This window comes from Henckelia pumila, chromosome 3 (assembly GCF_033568475.1).
Source record: "Henckelia pumila isolate YLH828 chromosome 3, ASM3356847v2, whole genome shotgun sequence".
Classification (NCBI taxonomy): Eukaryota; Viridiplantae; Streptophyta; class Magnoliopsida; order Lamiales; family Gesneriaceae; genus Henckelia; species Henckelia pumila.
In genome coordinates, this window is record NC_133122.1 from 195,870,715 (window position 1) to 195,891,973 (window position 21,259).

Here is a 21,259-nt window from a genome sequence, read left to right on the forward strand (position 1 = left end):
GGACGGATAGCTTGAACTGCGGAAAATGCGGGCGGAAGTGTAAGTTTTCGGAGATTTGCTGCAAAGGGAAGTGTGTAAACCCTTCTACGCATAGAAAGAACTGTGGGGGGTGCAATAATCGGTGCAAGAGAGGGGGCACTTGCGCCTTTGCAATGTGCAGCTACGCATGATTAATTGTTTGTGTTTTGCATGTGTGTAGTTTAGTTGGCCGACAATATTGTTTTATTTGTGATTTGTTTTTTGCATACAGATAGATAAATAAACTTTGTATCATTTTTGGTATGGTATGTTTCCCCAGCAGAGAGAGAAAATAAATTTTGTTGTCCGGTGATTAAGTTGTCTTGTATTGATTTGTTTGTTTTTATCCACAAATTACGTTTTCGTTTTGAAAGCTCGTCACATAAGAATTTCAAAGTTATGCGTGCTTGACTTGAGACAATTATTATAAGATGGGTGATCCCTGAGAAGTTTCTCAGAAAGCGTGTGAGTGAAGACATCATGAGCACGATGAAATGACCCGTCTTTGTACGGTGAAGACAATCGTCGAAGCTGGAGCGTTACAATTTAATTCAATGTTTAGTTTTGGTATAATAACTTCTAAAAATTGGTTCTTTTGGTCCATCAATAACTGAAATGTTCAATTTTCATCGGAAACTAGATGGTAGCTAAACCGATGTGGTCAAGATCAAGAAATCAATATACTTGGAAAAAAATTGAAATCCAAAAGAAAATCCATGCCATATTACATATTTACATTAAAAATATTTTTAATCCCATAAAAAGAAAACAAGAAAGATATTACAAAGCCAAAACAAAAAATTAAAAAACAACCAAAAAATTAAAAGAAAAAGAAAAAGGAAAAGGAAAATTGTATGCCACAATTACATTACATTAATGGAGCGACCCAACACCAGAGATGAAAGGCTTTGCTTTCTAATTTCCTTGGTCAAATGGTCTTGTACTCTTGGGGATTTGGTGGGAGATGACGGAAATTTTCACCTCACATTTAAGATAATGCCTTATAAAGATATATTTAAAATTGAATATTTTTTTTTATATATGAGATCTATTGAAAAAATATAAACTTATAATATTGAAAATATCCATCCTTATTAATTGCATTATGAGAACAATGCAATCAGGGCATGATATATTGGTACGCTTGAATGAAATAGACTTGGAATAGTATAAGAATATGAGTGGAATATCGATGAGGCCATTAGCCTAATGGCTAAGATTGAGGCCCTGAAACCTTTTGATTTCAAGTTTGATTTTCGCTTACTGCAGATAGTTTTCTTAATTTATTTAGGTAGATTTAGAAGTCTTCTTTGTTTTTTTGCTCGAGATAATCACGTCTTGAGTTCATGCTCATGTCCCGTCTGTAGTGAAAACAAATACATTTTATATGGTTGTAATTTTGATCGAGATTGTATTTGTTCTCTCTAAAAAAAAAAAAAAAGAATGGAATGATGAGTCTATTACATTCAAATTATTGGTAACAAAAAAATAAAACAGGAATGGAATCAAATAATTTTTAATTATCAAATAATTTTTTCACTAAATTAAATTCAAAATAGTAACTATTCAAAAATATTTATTATAGATTAAAAAATATTTATTATAATTATTATTTTAAAACAATAATAAAAATTATAACTATTAATAGTCTATTAATAATTATAAAATTAACTTTATATTAAAACTAATATAAATATTAATCTTTATTTAGTAATTATTATTATTAGTATTTTATTTATTAAAATAAATGTCTTTTAATAAAATATTATGATAGTTATTATTTAACAATTATTTTATTATATTATAAATTTTTATAATATATGTGATTATTAAGTTATTGTTTTATTTATTTAGTTATTAATATTATCATCATTATTAAATTGCCATAATTTTATATTTATAAATGATAGTGACTTAATTTGATAACATTATTATTTTTATGATTATTATTTCAGGTTTTTTATTAAACTAAATAATGGAAGGAAAAATAAATGGAGAAAAATTAAGAGTGAGAACGATAGTTCCTATTCAAAATGGATGGAATGGCTATCATCATATTCATAGAAATATTCATTCCAATAAAAATGGACATTCTCATTCCAAATTTAAACTAGATGTAACTATTCCTGTCGCATTTTCTCCAACCAATCATGTCTTTAGAGTAACGTCTCAACTCCCAAGAAAAGACATAACTTTTCCTAGCTCTTGTTTTTTTGTGACTTGGATTTTATGGTGTTAATAATATTTTTAATATAATAATACATGGATTATAAGTTTTTTTAAAGAGATGACATGGATTATAAGTTGTTCCAATTAGATCGATTTCATGGCTACATCAATTTGAGCCACCACCTAATCAGTATTTTTCAATGAATATTGAATATATTGGTGGTTGATTGACCAAAATATTCAATTTTTAGAATTTATTTTACTAAACTAAATATTGAAAAGTTACTAAACCAAAAATACCCAAACACAATTACTTGGGAAAAATAAAATTATTTCACCATATATAAAAGATAAAATTGCATAAATCACCCCTGTAAAATCACAGGTTTGCTGATAACTTCTTATGAAAGTTTTTTTTAACTAATAACCCCCTGTGATTTTAAATCTTTAGTGTACACACTCATTCCAGCCAAAAAATGACAAAAATATCCATACTTAAATAAATAATTAAATTAATTTTGTTTTATAATTTTATTTTTAATTGAATAAAATGATCAAATTTTAGTTAAATAACTATGAAAATTATATATAATTATTTTATATTAATATTTGTTATATGCGAAATATATTTTAATAGTAAATTATATTATTACATTAAATTAAGTAATAGGTTTAATTTTTTTTAAATAAAATTTAATATTTAAAATAATTAAATAAAGTGATATAAGAGTTCATAAAAGTCATTAAAGAGCAGCGTAGCCATTTTTTAGCCGAAAGTGGTGTGTATGTTACACATCTAGAATCACAGGGGACTACTAGCTCAAAAAACTTTTATAGAAATTATCTGCAAACTCGAGATTTCACAAAAATGATATATGTTATTTTTCCTTTATAAAATTTGTTATCAAACATCCATGCACTATAATGAATAATGATTTGTAAAACTTTGGCTATCAAATGTTACTTATAAAATGTATTTGACGTCTTCTGTTAACGTGTGTATTGACACATCATCACTTTGATTAAAAAAGTGACTCTAGTTGTAAAAAATTTGAAGATATGAGACAAAATTATTACCTTTTTTATGTGCACTGAATAAACCCTCAAACTAAAGCAAATATTAATAAGAGATTTTAAACACATGCAAGTATGTCGTCAGAGGCAGATAGAAGGGGTGGCAGGCTTGGGCTGTAGCCCAGACCTGCTTTGGCCAGAATATATATCTTATATATATGTATACCAAAAAAATTTCTTTATGCCTAGCCCAAATCATTTTAGTCCAGCCCAATTCTCATTCTTCCTCTACAATAAAAACAAATATGTATTTTTTTTCTTATTTATTTTACAACGTACCAGCGTAGCAGAAGATGGAATCTGCTTGTTTTTTTCTTATTTCTTTCACACTGGTCTGTACGAGAAGTCGAGAAGAGGGGTTTTCACGAGGAGCTGTAGTTCTGCCTAAGTGCCTATTATCAAGGTTATGAAATACTAATTATGATATTAGAAAATTAAATATAACTAAAAATTGATTTCTTATTCTCAATATTCTCGTTTTAATGGTTATGAGAAATATTGTATTCTATTTTCTCCCCAACATTACACTGTTTGTTTCTGGATATGGAAATATGGATGTAAATAATTTATTATGAATTATTTTATGCTAATTTATGTTGTTAGTTTTCACATAAATATTTTATTTTGTTGGTTTCCCATTCTCCGCAATATATTAAATTGTGTATTATATATGAAAACATATTTTATGTTTATTGCAAATTGATATGAGAGTAATATAAATATGTAGAATATTGCTAGAAAGATGACTATTTGTATAAATTTGAATTGTTATGACTATTAATTAATTACATAATTATCAAATTTTTTGGTTGAAGCTTCATTCTCCTTAAAATTGTATTACTTATTTCTAGCTTTGTTTGAGATTATGTAGCTATTAGTAATTTAATTAGATTGTTTAATAAGAGTAATTTTGCAGATTGAGAATGGAAAACCATCAATCGAAAAGGGGGAAAACTGAAAGAGTAGGTGCCCGGTGAGCCAATTTGTGGCTAAGGGCTTTGATGACTCTTTGTATAAACAATCTTTTGTTTAATATAATTTACACTTTTATTAATGGCAATGACTTTATCTTTCTTCATATTGTTATATTGTGATATACTATTGTTGTTTGATAAAGACCTTGAATATACTATAGTGTATGTAAGATGTGGTAGAACATGGGAATGTCTATCATGAAACACATCTTATAGTCACTGTATATTCTAAATTGTTCCTAGTCGATTGAGTCGTCCGTTAATAAGGATAAGGATCGTTCGAGTTTGAGACTAGCATTTGCGATGCAGAGTACCACGTTTCATTGGTAGGGAACATAGAGATGTTCGAAGCATGCAAATGGATATTCATACGATGAATGATCGAACTACCCTATCCGGACTTTCCAAGTGGTTATCACTTATCGAGTGGATAAAGTCCGCGGTTTTGGTTGTACACCATTAGTCCTTACTACTTGAAACATCATTGAGACTCTATATGCTAGTACTGTGCTATGACTCGTTTACCGACTCTATTGGGGTCATCAGGTGTCGGGATTGGGTATAGTTATAACACATATAGGAGTCGATGCTTTGTTGTCAAGGATTCACCACATACTTGCGAGTGTGGATATCCTATGCGATCTGAGGAGATATTAGTGTGACGAATCTCTGGCCAGAGTACATGATGTGTTTTAAGAAATGGTTTCTTAGTAACACATGCGATGTCACTATTTGATCTTCAAGATGTATTGCATAGTTATCGAATCTCGAACGACTCTCGATATACCAATGGTTGTTGATTCGATCGGGATATATGGATGAAGGGACCGTACTGTACGCTAACCAAAATCTATTGGTTCTTGCAGGCACTATTAGTGATACCTAGGGAATCATGGGGCGATGTTGCTAGGCGCTCTTACCATGATTCGATGGGCAAGTCGGAAATGGTTATTCCGAATCACAAGGAGTTGTGAGTCCACGGCTAGCTGTATCCCTGAACCATTGAGGGTCACACAGAGTAATGGATTTTTAATCCCCGTTGAGATAGTTAAATTTAAAGAGTTAAATTTAATGAACAAAGAAGTTGGAGATGTTTATTTAATTTTGCAGAACGATTTTAAGTTACTTTTGAGAGATGTTTTATTTGTTCCAGATTTGATTAAAAACATTATTTTTGTTTCTATGCTTGATAGAGATGGTTTTTCTTGCAATTTTGTGAATGGGATTTGCAATATTTACAAGAATGAATGTTTGATTGGAAATGGACAACTTGAAAACGATCTATATAACTTAAAATTGAAAGACGTTCCAATAAATTATGTTGATAAACCGGCAACAACAAACAAAAGAAAAATCGATAGTCAAAGAATTCAAGGCTGAATTAGAAAACAAGCTAGGTAAAAGTATTAAAGCACTTCGATCGGATCGAGGTGGAGAATACTTAAGTACCGAGTTTTTGGACTATCTAAAAGAGAATGGGATTCTCTCTCAGTGGACTCCTCCTATGACACCACAGCTGAATGGTGTATCGGAGCGTCGTAATCGAACTTTGTTGGACATGGTTCGATCCATGATGAGCTTCACTGAGCTTCCACCTTCGTTTTGGGGCTATGCGCTTGAAACGGCGGTATTGTTGTTGAACAACGTCCACACTAAAGCAGTGGACAAAACACCATACGAGTTATGGAATGGCAAAGCTCTTAAGTATTCGTACTTGAGGATTTTGGGATGTCTTGCTTACGTGAAGCAGACAGTGGGAGATAAGTTGGATAGTCGATCCACCTTATGTTATTTTGTAGGGTATCCGAAGAATTCAATCGGATATTATTTCTATCATCCTGCTGAAACAAAGGTGTTTGTTTCAAGGAATGCCACCTTCTTGGAGAAGGAGTTCTTATTGGATAAGAAAGGCGAGATGATGGAACTCGAAGAAATTCGAGAAGAACCCGAAATACAAAATAACGATCCTACACCTCAGGAACCATTGATAGACACGCCTATACCTAGAAGATCCGAGAGGACTTCTAGACCTCCTATTCGATATGGTCTTCTTCTTGAAGGGGATCAAGATGAACCCGATGTTGGATGTGATCCAAGAAACTTCAAAGAAGCAATTTCTGATGCGGATTCAAATTTATGGCTTGAAGCTATGCAGTCGAAAATAGATTCGATGCATACAAACCAAGTTTGGTCTTTAGTAGATCCTCCCGATGGAATTGTTCCAATAGGGTGTAAATGGATCTACAAGAGAAAGCTTGGGCCTGATGGTAAGGTATTGACCTACAAGGCGTGATTGGTGGCGAAAGGTTATACTCAAAGACAAGGAGTTGACTATGATGAAACCTTTTCACCAGTTGCAATGTTCAAGTCCATAAGAATCCTTATTGCCATAGCTGCTTGGTATGACTATGAGATATGGCAAATGGATGTGAAGACTGCATTTCTTAATGGAAACATTAAGGAAGAGATCTATATGACGCAGCCTGAGGGATACACATCCATGGGAAGCGAGCATAAAGTATGCAAGCTTCAGAGATCAATCTATGGTCTAAAACAAGCATCAAGAAGTTGGAACCAGAAATTTGATGAAACAATAAAGGATTTTGGTTTCATCAAGAACCCGGAGGAACCGTGCGTGTACAAGAAAATAGTTAAGGATGATGTGATATTCTTAGTACTTTATGTTGATGACATCCTACTCATTGGGAATGATGTAGGGATGTTGCAGTCAACAAAGATATGGTTATCAGGTAGATTCTCGATGAAGGATTTGGGTGAGGCATCCTATATTCTAGGGATACAGATCTATAGAGATAGATCTAAGAGAATGATAGGACTCACTCAAGCAACCTACATCGACACCATATTGAAACGGTTTTCAATGGATGGGTCCAAGAGAGGACATCTACCTATGTGTCATGGAGTTTCTCTATCCAAGTCTATGTGTCCCAAGACTGATGAAGAGATAGAGAAAATGACACATGTACCATATGCGTCAGCCATAGGTAGTATCATGTATGGGATGATATCTACCAGACCGGATGTAGCATTTGCTCTGAGTGTCACGAGCAGATATCAAGCTAATCCCGGTCAAATGCATTGGAAAGCCGTGAAGGACATTCTTAAGTACTTACGAAGGACTAAGAATATGTTCATGGTATATGGAGGAAGAGAACTAAAATTGGAAGGCTATACCGACTCTAGCTTCCAAAGTGACGTGGATGACTCGAAGTCAACCTCTAGATTTGTGTTCATGCTCAATGGCGGTGCTGTCTCTTGGAAGAGTTCCAAGCAGGACACCACAGCGGATTCCACCACTGAGGCAGAATACATTGCAGCATCAGCTGCTGCTAAAGAGGCCGTTTGGATGAGGAATTTCGTCCAAGAGTTGGGCGTTATTTCGGAAGTTGTTGGTCCAGTCCCGGTGTACTGTGACAACACAGGTGCCGTTGCTCAGGCAAAGGAACCAAGGTCTCATCAAAGATCCAAACACGTACTGAGGAAATACCACATCATCCGGGAGATTGTGGAAAGAGGAGACATCACTGTCGAAAGAGTGGCCTCTGCAGACAATATCGCTGATCCACTTACTAAGCCCTTGCCAGGACCATTATTTGACAAACATCGCGAAGCAATGGGTCTACGTAGTATGACTAGTTGGCTTTAGGGCAAGTGGGAGATTGAAAGAGTAGGTGCCCGGTGAGCCAACTTGTGGCTAAGGGCTTTGATGACTCTTTGTATAAACAATCTTTTGTTTAATATAATTTACACTTTTATTAATGGCAATGACTTTATCTTTCTTCATATTGTTATATTGTGATATACTATTGTTGTTTGATAAAGACCTTGAATATACTATAGTGTATGTAAGATGTGGTAGAACATGGGGATGTCTATCATGAAACACATCTTATAGTCACTGTATATTCTAAACTGTTCCTAGTCGATTGAGCCGTCCGTTAATAAGGATAAGGATCGCTCGAGTTTGAGACTAGCATTTGCGATGCAGAGTACCACGTTTTATTGGTAGGGAACATAGAGATGTTCGAAGCATGCAAATGTATATTCATATGATGAATGATCGAACTACCCTATCCGGACTTTCCAAGTGGTTATCACTTATCGAGTGGATAAAGTCCGCGGTTTTGGTTGTACACCATTAGTCCTTACTACTTGAAACATCATTGAGACTCTATATGCTAGTACTGTGCTTTGACTCGTTTACCGACTCTATTGGGGTCATCAGGTGTCGGGATTGGGTATAGTTACAACACATATAGGAGTCGATGCTTTGTTGTCAAGGATTCACCACATACTTGCGAGTGTGGATATCCTATGCGATCTGAGGAGATATTAGTGTGACGAATCTCTGGCCAGAGTACATGATGTGTTTTAAGAAATGGTTTCTTAGTAGCACATGCGATGTCACTATTTGATCTTCAAGATGTATTGCATAGTTATCGAATCTCGAACGACTCTCGATTTACCAATGGTTGTTGATTCGATCGGGATATATGGATGAAGGGACCGTACTGTACGCTAACCAAAATCTATTGGTTCTTGCAGGCACTATCAGTGATACCTAGGGAATCATGGGGCGATGTTGCTAGGCGCTCTTACCATGATTCGATGGGCAAGTCGGAAATGGTTATTCCGAGTCACAAGGAGTTGTGAGTCCACGGCTAGCTGTATCCCTGAACCATTGAGGGTCACACAGAGTAATGGATTTTTAATCCCCGTTGAGATAGTTAAATTTAAAGAGTTAAATTTAATGAACAAAGAAGTTGGACTTCTTATTTAAGAGTAGAGGAGTAAGATTTCCTAAAATGACATAGGGATGGGCATTTTTGGAAATCACTGAATTCGGATTCAGAAAAATTTATCTTGACTTTAATAGGTGCAGAAATGGTTTCTGTGCACATTGGTGAAATCGGTTTATCAATCGGAGTCATGATGAATTTTATATTAATTTCTGAACATGCGGGCTTTGCTTGTCGGGCTTGAACTTATGACTAATGAGCCCTAAGCTGTTAGCGGCCTACATTATAAATAAGTTATTGCAGTACAGAAATTACACAACACAGGTCACAAATTAATTTTCGAAAACCCTATTTTTCTTAAGTGTGGCCGCCGTCCCCTCCCCTCTGCTCGGGAAAATCCAGTCTGTGAATTTTGAATTACAGTCTGGTTTAACGGATCAAATTCGTTAATTCTCTTCGTAGAAACTTCTGATAGATTTTCTAGTGCAATCTATCAGAGGGATTAAATCTCTGTTCGTGGACCTGATTGAAAAACAGTTCGTCCATCAGTTCCTGGGAGATACAACAAGAGCAGAGCAATCTGTTGGTGTCCATAATCTCGATTCGAGATTGGAGGTAAAAATTTATAATTGTTATTTAATTTTTACACACACAATTTAATCGTAAAATTTTGATACCCATTATGGAATCGTTCCATATAAAATTTTTAAACTTCCGCTGCACCGGGTATCAATTCTGATTGATTTGATCGCCGTTCTCCAACAAAAACCTTAACATCTTATTTTCAAAAATAAAAAAAAAAAGATAAATCTGAAGGTCCCTCAATTCTTAGTGTCTCCCCTTCCTTAGCCATGTCTTCTGAAGTGATAGATTCTTCACCTTCGGATTATGGCACAAAACCATATGTTTCTATCAAACGTGATCCAGAAAAGAGGAAACAAATATGTGAATGGATAATAAATGAGCGAGACGAGGTTCGATGAGCTTACCTTAATGCTGGACCATATCAACCGAAACTTTTGGCATATCAACGGACACAATTTGGTAAGCAAACACGTAGCTTCCAAGAACATTGGTATGGTAAGTTTCTCTGGTTAGAATACTCGTCTTCAACAGATAGAGCATATTGTTTTTATTGCTTTCTTTTTCTTATCGATCCTATTCAACCAAATCTTTCATCATTGGCTACCGATGAATTTAATAGTTGGAAGAGGGTTTGTAATGGAGATAAATGTGCATTTCTCATTTATGTTGGCACCTCATCTTCATCACATCATAATACATCTTTGAAAAAGGCCGAAGGTTTGATGAAACCATATATCTCAGCATATTGATAAAGTAATGCTTGCTGTATTGAGTGAGGAAGTTCAGAAAAATCGTTTGCATCTTAAAGCCACTATTACGAGTGTTCTATGGCTTGCACTTCAAGGTTGTTCTTTTAGTGGTCATAATGAATCATCTAAGTTATTGAATCGAGAGAATTTTTTTGAAATGTTGGATGTTTTTGGACGGCTGAATAAAGAATTTGGAGAGATATTGAATAGTGCTGCGAGAAATAATACATACACTTTACCAGAGGTGCAAACAGAGGTTTTGAATATTATGGCCGATAGAGTACGACAGAAAATTCAAAGTGAAATTGGAGATACAAGCTTTTGTATTCTTGTTGATGAAGCACATAATGAATCCAAATGTGTGAGCAAATGACTCTTATCTTGAGGTTTGTGAATAGCAGAGAGATTCTGACAAAAATATTTTTTGCAATCAAAATTGTTAGTGATACTACCTCACTAACTCTCAAAAATATTGTAAGTGATATTCTTGTTCATTACAACCTTCAAGCTCAGAAAATGAGAGGTCAAGGTTACGACGGGGCTACTAATATGCGAGGTGCTTGGGATGGACTACATGCTTTATTTCTCAAAGATTGTCCATATTCATATTGCGTACATTGTTTTGCACACAGATTACAATTAAAAATATTGGTTTCAGTTGCTAAGGACGTCCGAGATTTTTGGGATTTCTTCTCTCATTTGGATAATGTTGTTAATATGGTGACGTCTTCTCCTAAGCGCATTTGTGAGTTGAAAATTATTCAAAGAAGAGAAATTGAGCATTTACTAGAAATCGGAGAACTTAATTTGGGACGTGGGGCTCATCAGATTGGTAACTTGAAACGAGCGGGACAACTCGTTGGAGTTCTCATTATGACTCCGTAAAGAGTCTGATAGATATGTATGGTGCCACTTGTAAGGTTCTTAAGCATCTAATGGAACATAGTCCGAATACATGTTCTCAAGCCCTCGAGAAGAAATCTCAAGATATTTTAACTGCTATGAGATTTGTCTACACTACAAAAAATATTATTCAAGAATTGAGGGAAGATGGCTGGGAAGATTTTCTACAGGAAGTGACTACATTTTTCTCAAAACATGATGTTTACTTACCTGACTTTGATAGTTCATATAGGATTGGTCGTTCTCGTGGGCACGAGTATCCTACAGTTGAACATCATTATCATTTTGATGTTTTCAACAAAGCAATAGATTTTCTTCTGATGGAGTTAAATACAAGATTTAATGAGACGTCAGTAGAACTCCTTTCTCTCAGCTCATCATTGGACCCTAAAAATTCATTTGAGTCATTCAACATGGAAGATATTTGTAAGCTTGCAGAGAATTTTTACCCTCGGGATTTTACAAAACAAGATATTTATTCTTTGAGAATTGAGTTGCAACACTATCAAAATGATGTGATTTTTGAACCTCGATTTCACGTATCATCTCTTTCTGAATTATGTCAGGAGTTGGTTTCAAGTAGAAGGTCGGAGAACTATGTTATGCTAACACGCCTGATTTATCTTGTGTTGACACTGCCCGTATCTACTGCTACAATTGAAAGAGCTTTTTCACCAATGAAACATGTCAAAACTGCAATTCGTAACAAGATGCATAGAGGTTGGTTTTCATGCTGATTGTATGATGATTTACATTGAGCGAGAATTTAAAATGAATATAGATATAGATTCTATTATTGAAGAATATTATACTATAAAGCATCGTCGGGCACCGCTTAAATAGGTGAAATTGATTTATTATTTTTTGTATGTTCTGTGAATTTTATTTATACATGGACTTTTCAGACTTTTTAGCCACCCCTTATTAATTTTTGGCTCTGCCCCTGTATGTTGTAATATGTAAAATGAGGCACGTTCTAACTTCTAATTACATTTTGAATCAATTAAAAGAACATAGTCCGATATGACGTTGATGTAGTATCAATGCAGTGCTGATGTGGAGCTGAAGTGTATGGTGTCACTTAAGCATTTTTGAAGAAAAAAAAAACTAAAATCACCAAAAATTGAAACATGCAGGTGTACTAAAACTGAAATCTAAAAACATAGCAGACCGAAATCATAAAATGACAAATCTACGAGCCAAAATTACAATTTTTACTATCTAAAATGAGGCACGTTCTAACTTCTAATTACATTTTGAATCAAATAAAACAATATATATAGTCTAATTAACATGAATTAATTACTCGCTCAGAAAAGCTTGCTGGCGAACTGGTCTTCACCGCCGGCCGCCGCCGCAAGATCTCTCAACTGCGACAGACTCCTCCCCAGCTGCAAACCAACCTTCATCTCCAACACTTCCCCATTCTCCCTTCTCTCCAAATCCTCTTCTCTCAGATTCCATGCAATCGTATCTTCCATCATCTTAAAGAACCCTGCGTTACTCCTATACATCTCGAACACCATCCCAACTTGCCCTCCATGCTCCACCGTGTTCATCACACTCGCCAACGCGCCGGCGGCGACTCCCACCACCGCCGCCCAACCGCCGTCAGAAGGAGAGCCCACGAGAGCAGACCCCACGGCGGCGAGACCCGTCAACACGGGAGCGGCCACGGCGAGAAACTTGTTGAGTTTCAGTGCTTTCTCACTCAATCTCAAGTAATCTCGTTCATCTTTTCTCTCCATGATATTCACTATCTCTCTCATTTCTTCCTCCAGTTTCCGGTTCCATCCGTTGAAGCCCGCCGACTTCTTGGGCTGTTTTCTCCGGCGCTCCGGCCACCAGACTGCCGGCTCGACATGCTCCGGGAACTTTTCGAGCATGGCGCCTAGAAGAGGAAGCGGGTACGCCTTATCCAGAGCCAAAACTTTCTCCATCAACTCCTTAACATCGAAGCTGGTGAAATTCCCCATGGACAAAACAGTGGTGATTTGATTCTGAAGCTGTTTGAACAATCTCGTTGCGTTTCTTTGTTCCTCCGCTAGCTGAGACGGCTGGATCTTATTCATAACCGAGAGAAGCCCGGTTGCCCCGACGTACAAGATGGTGGAAGAAAGCTTCAGCGCTGGAGCAGGAGCAGGAGCAGGAGCACCGCCGCAGACGGAGGCTATCCCCACCATGGTAGCGGCGGCGAGGATCAAACCGTTGATGGATGTCAAAAGAAGGCTGTTCCAGTTCGATCTCTGCTCACAAATATTTCTGTGCATCTCCACTCTATCTGCAACAGCCTCCAGTATGGAATAAAGCTCTGCTACAATCAACGGGTCGACTCCGCCATTAACACCCTGATCATTTCTCTTGATCATCGTCGACATGAGCTGTTTTTCATCGCTGAATCTGTGTAATTCAAGTTTATAGCTTGCTCGAATCCCCGGAAGAGAAATATCACCAACCCGGCTTCGGGGAGTACTACTGATTGTAGCAGCAACGATTAATCCTCTTTGCGGCTTCGAGCATTTGCAAGAAGAGATGGAAGATTTCGAGATTAAAATGGTTGGTTTCAAAGTTGCCATATTGTTTGATGCTTACATATATTTTGATGGATTTACAGTACTGGAATATATGGTGCAATTGTATGTGTGTTCATGTGTCTATATATATTAATAATATTTATGTGTACATATATGTGAACAATCAAATGAAACTGTGGAGTGTAACATATTTTGACTGTCTTTTGTAGAGTTTGAACAGGTCAGGAGTAGTTGACTTTTTGCGTGCTAGTATTTGATTGACTTTCAAACTTCTGAATTTTTTTTTTTCATATTGGTAATATGAGTTCAAACTTAGGGTCGAATTTTATACCGACAAATTCTTTTTTCAGCTTTCTCAGTTTAAATTTATAAGTAGCAAATTAACATTCAGATGAAATTTATATTTTATAAAAGATTTGACTTTTGAGATATGTAATTCAAATATTGCATTTGACATAACAAAAGAATATTTTAATGTAGAATCAATTGTCTAAAGCGAATAAAACGAGTAAAATTAATCACAATTCATATTTTTACTTTTACCAGAAATAAAATCACAAAGTATGAACGCAATGTGCAAAATGAAGTTGAAATTAGACTCACCAAGTTGAGTCTTTTTTTTTAGTTTGACGACTTGTTGTTTTGCTATTTAAAATATTCGTCCACGTATTATCTGTATTAATCTATACAAAGTTGGTGTAATTTTCATAATACAAGTTAAAATTTCTTATAATAGCAGTATGAGTCATACTCTATAATTTAATTATTATCTAGTGGAGTTTTGTTTTTATTTCCTAAATATTTCAGAAAAAAAAGATATTAATTAAATTTGTGGCAATTAGCGGAACGAGTCCAATTGCCAAGACCCAGGCCAATAATCTTGACTATATTATTCGCATTTTCACGGGAAACAAATTTAAATCAAGTCAAAATTAGTAGCTTTGATCATTACTTGAAAAAATATTTCCAATGGGACCATTCTTCATCAAAAAATATTCTCAGACTTCTCATGCATGCCAATATACAATCACAAGTACTATACTGCAAAAATGTTTTTTTTTTTTCTTGTTTTAGTTAGCGGGGGAGTTTGTGATCGAAAATCGGATCTCAAATTTGGGATATGATGGCAGAGAGATGTACAAATCATCACCTAAAAAATCCACTACATGATATATATATTGAGGTTTTATTATGTATTTTGATAGTGTTTGAGATTGTTTCCATAAAATATTTATGAGTTTTTTCTTCACATAATTTTGTTTTTAAATGAAACTCGAGTATCGGTACATAGAAATAAAATTTGGATTATTGCACTAAATTTGAATAAAAATTAATTAAAAAAATGCTTTTATATATTCATTGGTAAACATTTAAGATAGACCAAACTTTAATGATACACACCAAATAGACCCAAGAACCATTCAATGATTTAAAGAGCTCATGATTAACATGTTAGATGTATGTTGTATGTGTATTAATAGTTAATGTGTCAAGCATTAGCTCTATAAATTCAATATAAATTGTAATTTTATGTATATAATATTATAATTATTTTAGATTTTTTTTCCTCCACCAACCACTGTGTTTGGGTTTTTAATTTTTATTAGTTTGTTCTGTCATTAAAAATAAGATTTGTTTAATATGGTAACAAAGATAGTTGTTGTAGAAATCCCTAATAATTAAGTTTCTCAATCAAACCGATAAACACAGAATGCATCAATTACATACTGAATCCAAAGCAAAAAAATTAAATTTTTTTTAAACATGCAATTATTTGGGGACGTAGAGTAGGTCCAATTTACGTCAGCTACGATGTTGCAGTGAAGTTTATCAATAAAATAAAGTAAGATAAAAAAAAAAAAATGAAAGGTTCAGAGGTTGATTTTTTTAATAAAAAATAATATTTTTTTTATGAATAATATTGTGACGCTAGTGATCATATTGTTTGAACTGGTTAAAGCATACTGAATATCATGTAATATTGACGAACCATATGAAAGGTCGTACGGGGCAAAACTTTGATACCTGGGTTACTGAAAAAACAACAAGGATGCATGGAGTTCATGCGCTAGCTACATTTTGACATGATCCGAGAACCATGGTAATAAATTCGATCCTTAGTACCAAAGCAACTCGATATAACTTGAATTAATTACCCATTGGACGTTAAATATTGAATGTAAATGAATTCTTGTTTCATTTTGTAACAGAAAAGAATAATTCTGTTTAATTACAATATAACTAATTAACCCGATATTACATGATTCTTATATTGAACTGCTAAATAAAAAGTTAGCTAGGCTCGAGAGGTGACAAAATTGATCTTCATTGATTAACTTGGATCGCAGATATACCCTTTTCAGAATTGGTGGTGATCACAACGATTCAACAATATTAATTAAGGATGGATGCTAGCTATTGAACTTTGTTTGAATACATGATCATCTAATTTACCCTAATGCTGAATTGAAACAAGCTGATCTTATATCACACACATTTACCCTAATATGAATATATGCTATGAAATTTTACAAGTACTTGTAAATATAAATCTCATTTCAATTATAAATTCAAATATTATATCCAAAAACAATCAAATACACAATCATAAATTTAAAAAAAATAGACATACAACAATATAAGAAGCTACAAGAAGCTGATGAAAAAAATGTGTCCAAATTAGCAATGGTTAATTTACGTACCGAAGATATATTATAATAAAATATAAATGAATTAACATCATATCAGGCATGTGACTATTAAGCAAGACATAAATATAGAGAATAATACATATCTTCAAGCAATAATTTGAATGATATGAAATTATTAAGATTATTACCAAAAAAATGAAAAACATTACTCCCAAAATCTTCCCTCTTAATTTCAAACAAATCCCACAAGCCCTTTATATATAGCAACCAGAAACCAAACATTCCCCACAGATCACATACACACTACCCTCTTCCGATCTTGATCTTGATCTTGCTGCCATGACGAGAAAGAAGGTGAAGCTCTCATTCATCACCAACGATTCGTCTCGGAAAGCGACCTACAAGAAAAGAAAGAAAGGGCTCATGAAGAAGGTGAGCGAGCTAAGCACGCTGTGCGGGATCGACGCATGTGCCATCGTGTACAGCCCATACGAGTCCATGCCGGAGGTCTGGCCGGCTGATCCCCGCGCGGCGCAGCGTGTGATAGCGCAGTTCAGGCGCGTGCCGGAGATGGAGCAGAGCAAGAAGATGGTGAACCAAGAGTCTTTTATCCGAGGCCGGATCGCCAAGGCGGCGGAGCAGATCAAGAAACTGCAGAAAGATAACCGAGAGAAGGAGATCACCCATCTTATGTATCAGTGTTTGACGGGGAAAGGGTTGCAGGGATTGGCGGTGCCCGAGTTAAACGATATGGGGTGGCTGCTTGATCAGAACTTGAAGGAAATCGGCAAGAGGATTGAAATGCTTAAGAAGGAGGAGGAGGCGCCGCCGCCGTTGGAGCAGAAGGCCGCGGCGGTGGAGGAGTTAGGAGGGATGGAGAGGGCACCTCAGCCAATGTGGCTATCGGATTGGATTGGGAATCCGAGTTATCAACAGCAAATGGCAGGGTTTTTGGGGTACGGCGGCGGCGGCGGAGATGGGATGATGTTGCCGTTTAGTGACGGTGGCAATCATCATGCTGCACCCATTTGGTCTAATAGCTTCTTCCCTTGAGAATTGTCTGAAACAATCACTGTTTTTAGTGATTATTATTATTATTATATAATATGTTTTAAAATAACTTATTAAGCTAAAATTATATTGGTGATATTTGAACGCTGGGTTTGCTGGAATTTGTATTTGATTATTGATCTTATGATTTCTTTTGTTTTACTATTTTATTGAAAAATTATTGGGTGATATACATTTGAGGGAAAATTACATATATGAATTAATCTGGATTTGTTGGTAACCTTTTATAAAAGTTTTTTGAACTAATAAGCTCATATGATTCCAAATCTGTACCACAAACATCACTCAGACTAAATTTTGTATTACATACGCTATATTACTTACGAATATCCAAGTTAGTTTGGATAAAAAAAAGTCTAAATTTCTTTTAAATAACAATTATGAACTCTTTTATCACCCATTATTGAAAATTTTAATTAAAACATTGATATATTAACTTATATTTTCAATTAAGTTTATTTATACAATTATTTTAATTAATTTAAATACTAAATTTCATTTAAAAAATAATTAAACTTATTACTTAATTTAATGTAATAAAATTAAAATATCTTTCTCATATAACTGATATTAAGATATAATAATTATATATAATTTTCATGGTTATTTAATTAGAAGTTGATTTTTTTATTTAATTAAATATAGAATTATAAACAAAATTAATTTAATTATTCATTTAAGTAGAGGCAATTTTGTCATTTTTATTTTATTTAACTAAAATCTGAGTTAGGGTGCGTGTGCTACATTTTTGGAATCACATGACGTTATTAGCTCAAAAAACTTTCACAAGATTATTAGCCAAAACGATATACACAAAAGCAAATAAGCAATAGTCCAAGCATTGTATAGGACTTGAGAAAATAAATATATGTTGTATAAAAGCAACATCGGCTCACAAAGTAATATTCAATTACAATGTCCAATAATCAAACAAGAAGGCTTAAAATGGAGACATAGAATAACATACATGAACACCAACGTAAAGTATGATAGGTCTCATTGAATTATTTAGTCAGTGCCATTGATCTTGCTCTAAGATTAAGAAATATACCCCTGAAAAGTGGAGAAAAATCCATCAAATCAAGCAAATTTTTCGAGTTATGAAAAGCTTGAAATAGCAAAGACATGTGAAGCAGAAGAAAATTGTCGAACCAGAAACAGGCAACGATGCTTTGGACAACAACGCGGAACTGCAGAGGCACGTACTGGTGGTTTACCCATCCAACAACTGGCCAGAACTGTCGCGGAATGTGTTAGCCAAAGAAGATAAGTGATTACAAAGTGTTTACTGGAAACAGAGAATTGGTTATGAGAAGAATCAATGAGAGAATTAAATTTCACATACCGACCAGGCTGTGTACTGCACAGCCGGATATTCCTTCTTGATTTTAGCTTTCACATGAATCCAGGGTCTCCCTGTGTGCATTATAATATTGGTAACTCGTTATCTAGCTTATAAGTTACCTCACAAAATTTAGCAGATCAAAACACTCGTAAACTTATTATTAAGACTTCGTTCGGCAATGTTTAAAACAAAGTACACTCGTACTTACCGAAAAACTGCTCTAATATTACATTATAATCTGATCCAAAACACATTTTGACATGATCCGACAACTATGGTCAGAATTCCTTTGTTCCGAAACAACTCCAAAACTATTTTCCCATGGCACATAAAATGAAACGAATCTGAGAGATACACTCACCTTCAATAACAAATCCATAGTAAACCATGAAGAGCATGTTGTTCCAAGGGGAAGATGTCAGTTGTTCCAGCACCACCTGAAATGGTTTTTTCAATTTTACATTTATGCTTGAAATGGATCAATACTTGAACGAAACTGGAGATGGAGGCATGGGAGAATTATAAATAACAAATAAAAACTTCATGCATAGACGTGACTACCTTCTTGGCAACAGTTTTTGCATCTTTCTTCCCCTTGAAAAGTTTGTCTAACAAAATGTGAAAGAAATGCCCAAACGGTCCCAGGTATGCAGAACCAAAAATCTGCATTTAGCCATTGGAAGTTAAATATCAAGTACAAGCAATACTCGGTGGCAACAGAGATGGTGAAGATTAAAAAAAATTGAAAAAAAAGTGGACAGTCGCAAAAGATATCCAAAACATTGCTCTATGTTTTTCAGATTTGGAAGTATTCGAAAGGGGCCATGGAAGCTTATGAGAAAACTATAATGAACAAGAGAAAATCATGATCTGAGAACATAATAAAGTAATTAATCACATAAGGAAGTGAGTTGCAAATAGCTACTGGATAGCATCAATTGTCCCCAATTTACTCAATCAGTCCTAATAGCTAGGAGATAGGAAACATCATATTATTGGAAGCTCCCATGCAACTTTTATCCACTATGTGGGAACAACAATTTCGATCGAAGTTTGGTGATAAATGGAAAATAAACAAAAAGGTAGGAAACCATCAAGACCGTATTTTTGGAAAACAGCCAATCGATTTGTAATCAGCCAATTGCAAATTCAAAAATGAGTCTGCAATATTACCATAAACTTAGAGGGCAAACACAACAAAACATAATACACACTTTTCGAAATTTGCTAGGAGAACTCTAGATAAATAAAGCTCTACTTACTCCCCAAACCCCTAAAGAGAACAGATATTCTTTCTGCAACAGAACAACCAATACACCATCCACGATTCCAACCACAAGTCAGAACGGACTTGTACACATGCAACATCAAGAGAAACCAACCAATCTATCATAATTTTGAATCACTCAATCAAATTTACCACCCAAAAAAAAAAAAGAATTGCAAACACCCAATTGAGTCTGCTATTCCCAAATTCCAGAGAAATTGAAAGAGGAAAAAAAAACCCTTCCAAAAGGAGAGTTGGACCGTAAATTTGTCAATCATCAACGAAATATCACGCCAAAATTTAACCTGGAATCAGAAATAATACCACTTTAAGAAGAAGGCGTTTGAGTTGCAGTTTCTGAAAGCCAGAAAGCTTCTGTGCCACTATGTCGCTAATCGCCGAAAGTACTCCAGCCGTTATCATCTGAGAACAAAACAAACAAAACACCCCAAATTCGAGAAATCACGAAAAAAAATCCCAAACCCATGAGCCAAAATCAAGGTAAAGACCGAGCCGATGACCAGGCAAAAAAATGAAGAAACGAGGAAAGCAAAAGAAATCGGATACTTTGGTTCTCAAAGGGTGTTGTTGGAGTTGTGCCAAATACTGCTGCAACCCCTTCTTCGCAACCGATCCCATCCTCGTTCGATGATACTATTTTCCTCCTATCTTTCACAAACGACGCCAGTATATATATATATGACAGCGAAAGATTGCACTTTTGCAGTGCTACGCTTTTGTTTTCTGCTCTGAGATATGAATCATTTATAGTTGATTAACATCCGACTCACGAAAATAAGACACCGTACATAGTAAGTGTGAATTGTGAAGCAGACTCTAATGGAGGTAGGCACGGCTGGCGGATGGCACGAACCTTCCTTCCAAGTGAACGCATTAGAGTGTACTTGCTTGCTATGTTCAATTTTATTTATTTATTTCATAAACATAATATCTCCACTTTCGACCCATGCATCTTATAGTTGGTTGATTGAAAAAAATTGATTTAAATATATACGATTCATACAAATATATGGACGTCGTATTAAAATGAGACTTTTACACGTAGTGTAAACTGTAAATATACTATCCTTATAATAAGATTTCATCAACCAATTCTAGTCTCTTTTGTTCTTTTTATAAAATTACGTTTTTTTGCTAT

General features: G+C 34.8%; 4 protein-coding genes across 4 annotated transcripts; 2 read left to right on the forward strand and 2 right to left on the reverse strand.

The window, feature by feature from the left end:
• The first annotated feature begins 11,228 nt into the window (after positions 1-11,228).
• Positions 11,229-11,969, forward strand: LOC140890295 (uncharacterized). The gene has a single exon (XM_073298057.1). The coding sequence runs from the start codon at positions 11,229-11,231 to the stop codon at positions 11,967-11,969; it is 741 nt and encodes a 246-aa protein (XP_073154158.1).
• Positions 11,970-12,377: 408 nt separating this feature from the next.
• Positions 12,378-13,846, reverse strand: LOC140892785 (probable F-box protein At4g22030). The gene has a single exon (XM_073301779.1). The coding sequence runs from the start codon at positions 13,806-13,808 to the stop codon at positions 12,543-12,545; it is 1,266 nt and encodes a 421-aa protein (XP_073157880.1). The 5' UTR covers positions 13,809-13,846; the 3' UTR covers positions 12,378-12,542.
• A 2,687-nt stretch (positions 13,847-16,533) lies between these two features.
• LOC140893095 (agamous-like MADS-box protein AGL80) lies at positions 16,534-17,782 on the forward strand. The gene has a single exon (XM_073302163.1). It carries the CDS (start codon positions 16,757-16,759, stop codon positions 17,468-17,470), a length of 714 nt encoding a protein of 237 aa, XP_073158264.1. The 5' UTR covers positions 16,534-16,756; the 3' UTR covers positions 17,471-17,782.
• A 558-nt stretch (positions 17,783-18,340) lies between these two features.
• On the reverse strand, positions 18,341-20,999 carry LOC140891094 (peroxisomal membrane protein PMP22). Its single transcript, XM_073299374.1, has 7 exons — positions 20,668-20,999; positions 20,425-20,523; positions 19,395-19,496; positions 19,195-19,270; positions 18,834-18,904; positions 18,641-18,726; positions 18,341-18,541 (listed from the first exon to the last, which is right to left on the reverse strand). The coding sequence occupies exons 1-7, from the start codon at positions 20,737-20,739 to the stop codon at positions 18,493-18,495; spliced, it is 555 nt and encodes a 184-aa protein (XP_073155475.1). The 5' UTR covers positions 20,740-20,999; the 3' UTR covers positions 18,341-18,492.
• Between the last annotated feature and the right edge of the window lie 260 nt (positions 21,000-21,259).

What these genes read in the sequence shown, in the direction of transcription:
- LOC140892785 (XM_073301779.1), bottom strand. Translation starts at nt 13,808, where the DNA reads ATGGCAACTTTGAAACCAACCATTTTAATCTCGAAATCTTCCATCTCT.
- LOC140891094 (XM_073299374.1), bottom strand. Translation starts at nt 20,739, where the DNA reads ATGGGATCGGTTGCGAAGAAGGGGTTGCAGCAGTATTTGGCACAACTC. An exon ending in AACACCCTTTGAGAACCAAA is followed by an intron (nt 20,524 to 20,667) that starts GTATCCGATTTC and finishes TTTTGTTCTCAG; the next exon opens with ATGATAACGGCTGGAGTACT. An exon ending in TGCAGTACACAGCCTGGTCG is followed by an intron (nt 18,727 to 18,833) that starts GTATGTGAAATT and finishes ATTCCGCGACAG; the next exon opens with TTCTGGCCAGTTGTTGGATG.
- LOC140893095 (XM_073302163.1), top strand. Translation starts at nt 16,757, where the DNA reads ATGACGAGAAAGAAGGTGAAGCTCTCATTCATCACCAACGATTCGTCT.
- LOC140890295 (XM_073298057.1), top strand. Translation starts at nt 11,229, where the DNA reads ATGTATGGTGCCACTTGTAAGGTTCTTAAGCATCTAATGGAACATAGT.